The sequence below is a fragment of the Rhinoderma darwinii genome, chromosome 1 (assembly GCF_050947455.1).
Source record: "Rhinoderma darwinii isolate aRhiDar2 chromosome 1, aRhiDar2.hap1, whole genome shotgun sequence".
NCBI classification, from domain to species: Eukaryota; Metazoa; Chordata; class Amphibia; order Anura; family Rhinodermatidae; genus Rhinoderma; species Rhinoderma darwinii.
The window spans coordinates 380451175-380463803 of NC_134687.1; the positions used below are offsets into that span (position 1 = coordinate 380451175).

A 12629-nucleotide genomic window follows, 5' to 3' on the forward strand; every position below is an offset into this window, starting at 1 on the left:
ACACCGGGAGCAATAGAGACAGTGGCACGGCTGCTGCCTCTATTCCTATACACAGCGTTCATTGAGCGCTGTGTACAAGTGATCAGAGAAGACAGAAGCAGCGAAAGCTGCTCCTATCCTCTCCTCAGGGTCCCCGGCAGTCACTGACAGCCGGAGACCCGACATTCAGCTGCCCGATCGCTCGAGCAGCAAGTTAAAACCTGAGCCGTAAAAAGTCTATGGTGCAGGTTTTAAGGACCCGTCCCTGACCGCTGGCTGTAAAAACACAGCCAGCGGTCGGGAACCAGTTAAACACATACTTTGCCTCTGTGTTTACAGATAAGCTCCCAGTGCCAGATATTCAGGGGGACAGTGATAAAGGTTCTTCACCCAATATTACCTGGTAACACAGGAGGAAGTACAGCTGCGTCTGAGCAAATTAAATATTGATAAAGCTTGTTAGGTGTAGTTCGTGTCCTTATAATAATTTCCTTTGGTGGCCTTAGCTACTTCTATACCAAATGTCTACAGCACCTCTGCACCTGTCTTCAATGACAAGCTAACCTCATCAGGATTAATGTACACATCATAATTTCTACTGTTCATGGCTTTGGGCATTGATGTGGCTCAGTATTTAAATAAATTAACATGGCTCAGGCACAGCTGACCCGCCAGAGCATAAAGAGAACAGACATCTCCCCAGTAATTTTAATAAATGCAACCATGAGCCTTGCTATTGCCGTAGCAGCCATAGAGGGCCCAGGGGTTTAGGGGCCCCATTTAAGTTGCAAAAACATTGTTCCATTGTGGGAAATAACTAATTGGTGGCTTTCTGCTATGTAACACTACTATGTGGGTTCTTTGATGTGTGGTGCTATTATCCATACTTACAATGATTGCTACTTATATTGCTGTTTTAGATTCCTATCACTAAGTGATGGGGGCCATCTAATTTCCTATGAATTCTAGTCATACCCCTAAATGAAACTGGGCCTAAAGTTTTTAATAATGTTTTCGCAATTTGAAAGCATATTATAGTCTTTTAAATATTTCTCAGACATTGCAGTAATCAATAAAAGTTTGCTGTTATACTACTATTCCCTATTTCAGTAGCTTATACAGCACCAACATATTCCACACTGCTGTATAGAAGTTGGAGGAAACCCACCTAAACACAGGGAGAACGTACAAACTCCACGCGGATACTGTCCTTGGTTGGATTTAATCCCGGGACCCTAGTGTTGGAAGGAAACAATTCTAACCACTGAGCCACCATGCTGCTATATTTTTAGTACTATATGACAGTTCTTGGTACTGACAGATCATTTTATAACACCACGAGCACAGGCCTTATAAACATAGATGAACATGAACAAAACTACCAATTTTTCTTGCAGTTCAATAGAAAACGACAACCATACGCAGCAGCATTATTGTATGTATAGGCAAGGGTTAATTATTTTAAGCCAGCAAGCAACCCCCTCCCTCCTTGCCGTCTCTATTTCAGGACCATTTAGCATATTATGTAAAAAAAAATATGACTACGTGTTCTATTTTTGTCATCTGAATAATGGTACTATGATCTAATATGACTGATTTGCACATGCAAATAAGAGAAGCATAATACAATGTAGAGAGTAAGAGATAGATGCTTGATAGTAGTGTGACAGCTAGATGGTTGACTTTACAGGCTGCGCCTATGCCTTAGCCATTGTAAATAGTAGCTCATGTCAGATGCGGATGATATGCAAGATCAAACAAACTCCATCATAATCCATCCCATAAATCATGTAGAAGAAATGAAGCATCAGTGTCATGTGTATTATATACAGTGTCAAGAGATTATATACTGTAGGTGGAATTAATGATGGATACAAGAGGAAGCAAAGCCTCGGAGCATCGCACCCGGTCAGCTCTGTTCCATTCTCCAGGCTGCTTCTTTTGTGAGAAGCAAACAAAGGCCTGTTTAAGCATGGGTTAACAATTGCAGTCATCCTTTGTAAACACAAATTTACCTTGCAAAAGCTTCGGATGCGCCCCTTCCTGCTGAGAATTACTGTATTTTCAGCATCCCTCTTTGTTTTGCATGGAATACAGCGTTCCACCATGTTCTGATCACATGATCGCTGGCACATCTAAATAGAGATGATCACCTGCTTTCTGGCAGCGACTAAATGCAGTGGAAAGCATAAGCAGATGCAGTGGTTTGAAGGGCAGTTTGAGGAGGACTCAATGAAATTGACATGAAGGCTATTAATGATGCTAGCCCATTCAATATTTGATGCGTTATTTACAGAGTAAGCGATGCTCTCTTTGGCTTTTATATCTAGCGATGATATATTAGACCATGCAGAATTAAATGTTTTTCTAGTTAGCAGAATTTACGATCTAATATCCTAATGTATTTAAATGAATGCACATTAGGGTAAATCATTTATATAATTAGATATCCATATTATAAGACTTAGGGCCCTTTTACATGGGGCGCTCGTTGTTAGGTCCAAAATGGGCCGATGTAAAAGGGCCCTTAGTGGTCACGATGAGTATTGCATTTCTTGAAAAATAATCTGTGCTGCTGTGAATTTTGGCATGACCTGTATCTTGTTTTGAACTAATTAATAACAAAATGGAACTGTCATAATATAAAAGAGTGATCTCATAAATACCCCCTTAAATGGATATATGCTATAGAGATACTGTATATTCTCCCTTAAGGAGGACCTGTCGGATCTCCTGACTGGAATATATTTTCTTAGAACCCTGCATTGTGCCATTCCTCTGTTATTCTCCTAGAAAATGTATCAATAAATTGATAAGTGGTTGTTACCATGTCTTTTGTCAATTGAGTTCACTCCCATATACTCTGACAATATGCAATCAGGGCTGGCCATGTAAGATTGTGTAAAAAGATACATTCTATTGACAGGGGTATGGTAACGCCCAGTTGCCAATTGATTCATCCTTTTCCAGGAGGATTAACAGAGGAGTCGTCAAATGCAGAAGAGATATTCCCAAATTGTTTTTTTTTTCATGGAAAATACAAGTATTTAATAAAAAAAAACCTGTCGGAAAGTTTCAAGTGCTTCACCAGATATATAAAGTCCAGTGACATCCAGCATTAGGCCTCATGCACACAACCGTAGCCATGTGCACGGCCGTGATTTTCGGGTCGGCCGGCCATGGAGTGACACTTTCGAGCTGCCAGCAAATCGCGGGCCATGAACATGGCCGCGGCCATTATTTTCAATGAGCCCGGACTGCAGAACATGGCCGTAATAAGATTTGCCCGTTCTTTCTGCGGTCCGGGCTCCTGGGCCATGCACGGACCGTGAAAACCACGGTCGTGTTCATGGCCCCATAGGAGTGAATGGGGCCACAATTCTCCCGTGGATTTTCGGGGGAATTGCGGCTGCAAAAGCATGTTCGTGTGCATGAGGCCTTAATCTAATTTACCAAATGAATTCCCAATAAGTACCCACTCCCCAAGACCTGTACCTTTAAATGCAACCTGCTATAGACAGAAATGTATTTCATTATATCTTAGATGCTTAAGAGTTATTTGCCTAAGGGCAATCCATGATTCAGATGTCACACGAGTACCTTTGTTTTAAATAGTGGTTTAGCATTCTGCAACATTATCCTGTTGGTGTGAGGTAGTGCTGGGCATCCCTTATGCAGGGGCATAGCTAGCGGGGGCAGGCGGGGCATGTACCCTCGCCGCAACTAGGTGTTAGGGGAAGGGGTGCCGTGGAAGAGCAGCTGATCGCTGCTGATAGGCGCCCTGTATGTCGGACACCAGCAGCAGCAGCGATCAGCGTTAGGAAGAGCCAGGAGTTCATGCAGCGGCGTTCTGACTGGGGTCTGTGACGGCCCGGGAGTGGACAAGTCCAGTCACCTGAGCTATCACCTGACCTCACTGGTCCACTCCCGGGCTGTCACCGACCCTAGTCAGAAGGAACTCCGCCGCTGCCTGCGCCGCATGACCTCCTCGGCTCCTCCAGTGAGTCACGTCAGGCAGAGCGGAGAGTGGTAGAGGTAGGCTACCGCTCTCCGCTCTGTTTACAGGGTATCTCTATTTACAAGGGGTGGGGAGTGTGGCGCTATATAGTAGGGGGGTGGCAGGCTGTGTGTGGCACTATCTACAAGAGGGGAGTGTGCCGCTATTTACAAGAGGGCGGAGTGTGCCGCTATCTACAAGGGGGGCAGTGGGCTGTGTGTGGCACTATCTACAAGGAGGGCTGTGTTGGTGCTGTTTACAAGGGGGCTGTTTCTGCTTGAATATCTTTGCAGGATGTCAGAATAGCCTCCCAGAGCTTCTGTTTTGATGTGAACTGCCTCCCACCCTCATAGATATTTTGCTTGAGGATGCTCCAAAGGTTCTCAATAGGGTTGATGTCAGGGGAACATGGGGGCCACACCATGAGTTTCTCTCCTTTTATGCCCATAGCAGCCAATGACACAGAGGTATTCTGTGCAGCATGAGATGGTGCATTGTCATGCATGAAGATAATTTTGCTACGGAAGGCACGGTTCTTCTTTTTGTACCACGGAAGAAAGTGGTCAGTCATAAACTCGACGTACTTTGCAGAGGTCATTTTCACACCGTCAGGGACCCTAAAGGGGCCTACCAGCTCTCTCCCCATGATTCCAGCCCAAAACATGACTCCGCCACCTCCTTGATGACGTCGCAGCCTTGTTGGGACATGGTGGCCATTCACCAACCATCCACTACTCCATCCATCTGGACCATCCAGGGCACTCATCAGTAAACAACATAGTTACATAGTTACATAGTTACATAGTTAGTACGGCTGAAAAAAGACACATGTCCATCAAGTTCAACCAAGGGAAGGGAAAAGGGAAGGAAAAATTTCTACACATAGGAGCTAATATTTTTTTGTTCTAGGAAATTATCTAACCCTTTTTTAAAGCCATCTACTGTCCCTGCTGTGACCAGCTCCTGCGGTAGACTATTCCATAAATTCACCGTTCTTACTGTAAAGAAGCCTTGTCGCCTCTGCAGCTTGAACCTTTTTTTCTCCAGACGGAGGGAGTGCCCCCTTGTTTTTTGAGCGGGTTTTACAAGGAACAGGATATCACCATATTTTTTGTATGTGCCATTAATATATTTATATAAGTTAATCATGTCCCCCCTTAGTCGTCTTTTTTCAAGGCTAAATAGGTTTAATTCTTTCAATCTTTCCTCATAACTTAAATTCTCCATGCCCCTTATTAGCTTCGTGGTTAGTCTTCATGTATTTCTGAGCCCACTGCAACCTTTTCTGCTTGTGAGCATTATTTAGGGGTGGCCGAATAATAGCTTTATGCACACTTACACCTCTGGAGGATCCTACACCTTGAGGTTCGCGGGACTCCAGAGGCACCAGCGGCTTCAAATACCTGTTTGCTGCTTTGCAATGGCATTTTAGCAGCTGCTCTCCTAATCCTATTAATTTGTCTGGCAGAAACCTTCCTCATTATGCCTTTATCTGAACGAACCCGTCTGTGCTCTGAATCAGCCACAAATCTTTTCACAGTACGATGATCACGCTTAAGTTTTCTTGAAATATCCAATGTTTTCATACCTTGTCCAAGGTATTGCACTATTTCACGCTTTTCGGCAGCAGAGAGATCTTTTTTATTTCCCATATTGCTTGAAACCTGTGGCCTGCTTAATAATGTGGAACGTCCTTCTTAAGTAGTTTTCCTTTGATTGGGCACACCTGGCAAACTAATTATCACAGGTGTCTGAGATTGATTACAATGATCCAAAGAGCCCTAAGACACAATACCATCCATGAGTTTAATTGAAAAACTAATAATTAAATGTTTATGACACTTAAATCCAATGTGCATAATAATTTGGAACACAGTGTATATATATAAAAATATATAAAAGACCGTAGGAAAGCAGCACAGTGATAATAAGGATGTTCCGGGTGCAAGCCCTTGAATACCAATCCAGTATCCAAATAGTATATAAAACGCAAAAAGAATGGCAGCACGCCAGCTGGTTTCAGTGAAAGAGGTGGAATTTATTTACCTTGCAACGTTTCAACCCGCTCAATGGAGCCTTTGCTTGAAAAAGGCTCCATTGAGTGAGCTGAATCGTTGCAAGGTAAATAAATTCCACCTCTTTCACCGAAACCTGCCGGAGTGCTGCCATTCTTTTTGTATTTTATATATATATATATATATATATATATATATATATATATCTCAAACAAGAAAGCAGCAGCACTCACACAGAATCGATCGATCAGGTGCCTAGCAAAACGTCCCGATCCTCGGACGTGTAGTAGTATATAAAGAAAGAAAATTTTCAGCACTCCAATGTGAAAAAAGTGGTGGTTTATTCAATCCAAGAACAACAGCAACAGCCTGAGGCTTGATAAAGATCCTATTGTAGGATTGAAACGTTGCTGTTGTTCTTGGATTGAATAAACCACCACTTTTTTCACATTGGAGTGCTGCAAATCTTCTTTATTTATATATATATATATATATATATATATATATCTGGGGGCTGAGCTGCTGTATCTAATCCAATCCATAGCTATAGGGGTTGTAGTGCTGTAGATGCTTTGTCTCCGATAGATATATATATATCTATACATATATATAGATATATATAGATATATACATATCTATATATATATATATATATATATATATATATATCTTTTTATTTATATATATATATAAATATATATATATATATATACATATATATATATATATACATATGTATATATATATATATATATAGGAGACAAAGCATCTATAGCACTACAACCCCTATAGCTATGGATTGGATTAGATACAGAAACTCAGCCCCCAGTATCACACATGATAGGATTAGATACAGCGGCTCAGTTGACTATATCACATATGATTGGCTTAGATATAGGACCCAGCGGACAGTATCACAAATAATAGGATTAAATACAGGTACCTGCAGACAGTATCACACATGATAGGCTTAGATACAGGCAGGGTTGTATTTAGAGTTGATGCTGCACTTTTAGTGCTGCTGCCCCCTATAACTCCCAAAGTTACAGAAACAGCGTAGTTCGTGACATTGCAGCCCCAGTGCTGGACCCAGGAAAGGTAAGTATAATAATTGTTTGACAGTTTTATGTGTTACAAATTATTTTTTTGTGTTTGAAATTTTTTACAGGTTTGGTTGTTGGACTACAGATGTAGCCATCTTTAACTTGATTCTGATAACTTGCTGCAGAGTGATATGACACAACAAAAGCCATTGAAAAGTCATTGAAAAAGTCAAGATAAGAGATCTAGCCACTGTGTATTTAATGCGTTAAAAGTCAAGGTAAAGTTGGCTACATCTGTACTTCGGATTCGAGGACTACTATGATGATGGCGTTTTTTTTATTCTCAATAAAATGGTTAATGAGGGTTGTGCGTGGGTTTTTTATTTCAATAAAATATTTTTTCTATGTGTCTCTATTTTTTTTTAAACTTTATTACTAGTTCCTTAGTAATGGCTGCTGGCTGATTGATATGCTAACACGTATCTTATTATCACCCTAGTATCCACCACCACCAGGGCTACTGGGAAGAGCCGGGTATCATCCAGTACCATCTGTAGGGATGGTCGGGCACTTGCGCGGCCTCAGGCTGGTAATATTAAGCTGGGAAAGACTAAAAACTGTGGCCCTTCCCACCCTTGCAATGCTAGCCTGCTGCTGCTTTGTTGTATCTGTCTGGTTATGAAAAATGGGGGTTACTTTTTTTTCATTTATTATTATTATTATTATTATTATTTTTTTTTTTAATCGACATGGGGTCCCCCTAATTTTAAAATTACCAGCCAGATACAACAAAGCAGCAGCAGTCTAGCATTACCAGGGTGAGAAGGGCCACAGTTTTTAGCCTTTCCTAACCCAATAATAGTGGCCTGTGGCCGCCCCAGTTCCAGCTTGTCACAACAGATGGTCGGTACTGGATCGTATCCGACTCTTCCCATCAGACAGTGTAATCTTATACTTACCCATCTTCGACTCCGGGCGCTGGTCCTGACTCCATACAGCGTCATGACGTTCTGCGCGTTGTGACGTCATGACGTTGAAAGACGTCCGGACTAGTGCTGCGCCCAGGAGGGTAAGTATACTACTACTATAGTAACAGAGGCCCGTGTAGTTTATTATATAGGCCTCATTTACTATGGTAACTAAATATATGTGGTGCGGGGGCCCTTGGGCCCCCTGGCTTCGGGCCCAGTCGCAAATTGCGACCGCTGCGACCCCTATAGCTACCCCACTGGCATTATCCTTCCTCCACCAAACTTTACAGTTGTCAAAATGCAGTCAGGCTGGTAACGTTCTCCTGGCATTCACAAAATCTAGACTCGTCCCTCAGACCACCAGATAGAGAAGTGTTATTCGTCACTCTACAGAACACGTTTCCACTGCTTCAGAGTCCAGTGGCAGCGTGCTTTCATCCGACGCTTGGCATTGTGGTTGGTGATGTAAGCCTTGCATGCGGCTGCTCGGCTATGGAAACCTATGTCATGAAGCTCCCGGCGCACAGTTTTTGTGCGAATGTTAATGTCAGTTATTAGGGCGGGTTCACACATGGCGGAATTCCACTTAAATTCCGCTGCGGACACTCCGCAGCGTTAATCCGCAGCGGAGCCGTTTCTCCATTGACTTTCACTTTAAATTAGCAGTGTTCGTTTACACGATGCGTACAATTCCGCTGCGGAGCATAGGCTGCGGAGCGGAATTTGGTGTCCGCAGCATGCTCTGTCTGTTGCGGAGCAGTGGCGGACTCATGGCGGAATTTCTCCATTGACTTCAATGGAGATTCAAAGTTCCGCAATGAAGTCCGCAGCTGTCATGCACATGTCATGTGTGCTGCGGATACGTCTTGCTTTTTTAACTTGACATTTCTTCATTCTGGCTGGACCTATGTATTTCTAGGTCTACAGCCAGACTGAGGAAGTCAATGGGGCTCCCGTAATGACGGGAGCGTTGCTAGGAGACGTCTGTAAATAGTCACTGTCCAGGGTGCTGAAAGAGTTAAGCGATCGGCAGTAACTGTTTCTGCACCCGGGACAGTGACTACCGATCCCAATATACATGTATCTGTAAAAAAACATATAAGTTCATACTTACCGAGAACTCCCTGCGTCTGTCTCCAGTCCGGCCTCCCAGGATGACGTTTCAGTGTAAGTGACGGCTGCAGCCAATCACAGGCAAAGCACAGGCTGCAGCGGTCACATGGACTGGCGCGTCATCCAGGGAGGTCGGGCTGGATGCCGAAAGAGGGACGCGTCACCAAGACAACGGCCGGTAAGTATGAAAATCGTTTCCTTTCACTAGGGAAAGTGCTGTCCCTTCTCTCTATCCTGCACTGATAGGGAGAAGGGAAGCACTTTTCCCGCAGTCTGCAGCAGCTAGTCCGCATCAATGTACTGCACATTTTGTGCAGATCCGCTGCAGAATCTGCAACGCAGATTCTGTGCGGCATCGATGCGGACAGTTGCGGAGGAATTCCGCCATGTGTGGTCATGCCCTAAAGTCAGCAGAGCATTGTTGACATTTATGCATTATCCGACTCACACTCAGCAACCGAGCTCTCTAACTTTACGTAGTCTGCCACTTCGTGGCTCAGTTGCTGTGATTCCTAAACACTTCCACTTTGCAATAATACCACTCACAGTTAATTGTGGATTATTTAAGGTGGGAAAAAATTTCACAAACTGACTTGTTACAACATGGGAAACCTATTGCAGTACCACGCTGGAATTCAGTGATCTCTTTAGGGTATGTTCACACGAGGGCGTCCGTTACGGCTGAAATTACGGGGATGTTTCAGCCTGAAAACATCCTCGTAATATCAGCCGTAACGGCATGTGCAGGCGCTTGAACGCCGCGTCAATTACGGACGTAATTGGCGCGGCTATTCATTGGAGTCAATGAATAACGGCTCCAATTACGGCCAAAGAAGTGACAGGTCACTTCTTTGACGCGGGCGTCTATTTACGCGCCGTCATTTGACAGCGGCGCGTAAATTACGCCTCGTGTGAACAGACAAACGTCTGCCCATTGCTTTCAATGGGCAGATGTTTGTCAGCGCTATTGAGGCGCTATTTTCGGACGTAATTCGGGGCAAAAACGCCCGAATTACGTCCGTAAATAGGCCGTGTGAACATACCCTTAGAGTGACAAATTTTTTAACAAATGTTTGTACAGACAGACTGCATGGTTAGGTGCTGGATTTTATACACCTGTGACTATGGGACTGAATGAAACCCCTGAATTCAATAACTAAGAGGTGTGTCCCAATACTTTTGTCCTTATAGTGTATTTCTACTACCGGAAAAGTATGCTATCAGCGTAACGTTTACAAAGCCCTGAGAACTAAGAAATCAAAAGTATGATCTTAAAGAATGTACTATTTACTTTGTACTACTGCTATGCATGGTTAAGAAACGATAGCTTCCTAGTCAATTTCGTAGAATGAAATGTTTTTACAAAGAATACTAACTACATGCTTAGGTTGCGATAAAGAGGACCTGTCACCTCTTCTGACATGTCTGTATTAGTAAATACTTGTATTCCCCATGAAATAACAATTTTAGAGAATCTTTGCTTATAACTCTGCATTGTGCCGTTCTGCAGACTATGTAGCGACACCCCCCAACTAGTAACACCTAGTAGTCAATTTAATTGTACATTTCTAGGAGGAATAACAGAGGAATGGCCCAAGGCAAAGTTCTAAGAAAAGGTGCTACAGAATTGTTATATTACGGTAATGCAAGTATTTACTAAAACAAACATATCAGAAGCGATGACAGGTCCTCTTCAAGTGCATAACCTTCAGGTCCTCTTCAAGTGCACTTTAAACATAACCATGGGGCCCCAAGGCAAAACTTGGAATAGAGCCCACTTAACTATGACCCCCATCAGCAGCAAATGAGTTCAGGACATGAAAAGTTCCTAATTTTTTTGGTCTGTACTCTGCCCCGTGTCTTATCCTCCTTACTGTGATACGTATTCAATTTTCAGTTTTCCACTGCCGCATTTTTTACTCCACTCTTATCATCCACGCCACCTCTAAGTGGAGATGGGCCCCTTTTCCGGTGGGCCCATAGTAACTAGTGTCCCTGGTAGTTATGCTCATGCTAGGTACATTTACTCCACGCTATGCAGTATTACAAAAAGCACAAATGTCCTACCTTTGATCAAAAACATTAGAAGTACTGTCAACTGCCAGCTCCTTGGCAAATATGCCACCTTCAGGTGGAAGCTTTAATGGCAGTCCTCCTTCTTGTGACTTTAAAAGATTATGTATTTCAGTCTGTGGTTTGGTGGCACTCTCGTCTAGTTTGCACAGTTCAAAGCTTTCCTCAAGGTCTATATCATCAATTTCCCTAACTGATGCCCGATATCCATCCTGTCTTCCGGATTCCATATATAAAATCTCCCCTACGTCTTTATCACAGTCTACAGTTTCTGCTCTGCTAAAAATGTCTTCAGGTGAGGTATCAGAGGCCTCCGCCTGGCTGAGTATTATACTCCAGCTGTGCTCATGTTCTGAGATTTCTTCTGATTTCTTTTTACTCTCTCTCCTTTGTGGTAGAATAGAAGACGTTTTTTCTTCTAATTGAAAGGAGTGCAATCCGGATCCATGGGTCATTTGCTTTTCACTTGCATTTGTCATGGAGATTGACTGAAATGTATCTGGAGACCCTACTGAATAAGTTGTATCAGACATTGTTTGTCCAGGCCCTACATGAGTATCTCTGAATGGGAAAATGTTTATTTTACTTTCAGATATCACCACACAAGGAGCGTTGATTTCTAAGCTGCTGCTATATGTGGAATTCAATGCCGGATTAGCAGGATCTTTATCATCCTGCATGTTGTCATCTTCTTCCAAATCTACTCCAATATAATCTTCCCACACCTGAAGTCCACTGAGTTCTAGGAATAAAAACATAAGTAATTAAAAGGAAGTAATGAAAATCCTCATTCAAATTCATAGCGCAATGCAGAAAGATGACATGCTAGAATATCTATTCCCCAGTCAATAGATTCCATAAATTACACCGAACACTCTCTAAAAGCCCTTTTACACGGGCCAATGATCGGTTGAGCAAGCGTTTATACGAACACTCGCCCCGATCATTGCCCTGTGCAAATGCTTGATTAGCGACTGATCACACCATTTATCTGACCCAAAAAATGGTCACTAGTCAGCAGCACATCTCCCTGTGTAAACAGGGTGATGTGCTTCCGACACGATGCAAATGCATGCAGACAACTGATCGCAGTAACAGACAATTGCTCCCTGTGAATTGACCTAAATGATCGCCGATCGATCTGCAGTATCGTCGATCGGTGCTCGTTTTTACGGCTCATGTCAGGTCGTCTAAAAGGATCTTAACTCTCGTTCTATTGCCATTTACCCTATATCATAGTTCTCTGTTGTGCTTGCATATCTAAATATCGATCTACATTGAGAAACATTGATGGATGTGCTAACAAAGTGGATCAGTACATTCATACACAGCAAAATTTTCTCAGAATTTTCCATGCAGAAATTCTGCAGAGTTTTCGCTAAAGAAATTGACATGCTGCAGAGAGAATCCGCACCCTAGGTTAATTTCCAGTTTTCTG

General features: G+C 42.9%; 1 protein-coding gene across 7 annotated transcripts in view; it reads right to left on the reverse strand.

The window, feature by feature from the left end:
- Positions 1-12629, reverse strand: part of PRUNE2 (prune homolog 2 with BCH domain) — a 444626-nt gene that overhangs the window by 177377 nt on the left and 254620 nt on the right. For 6 of the 7 annotated variants that reach the window (XM_075828260.1, XM_075828248.1, XM_075828238.1 and 3 more), the window contains exon 9: positions 11186-11933. In XM_075828260.1, coding sequence (XP_075684375.1) covers positions 11186-11933 — 748 coding nt within the window. Of the gene's footprint in view, positions 1-1994; positions 2137-11185; positions 11934-12629 lie in introns of those variants that run through there. The other variant, XM_075828264.1, reaches the window with a different exon arrangement.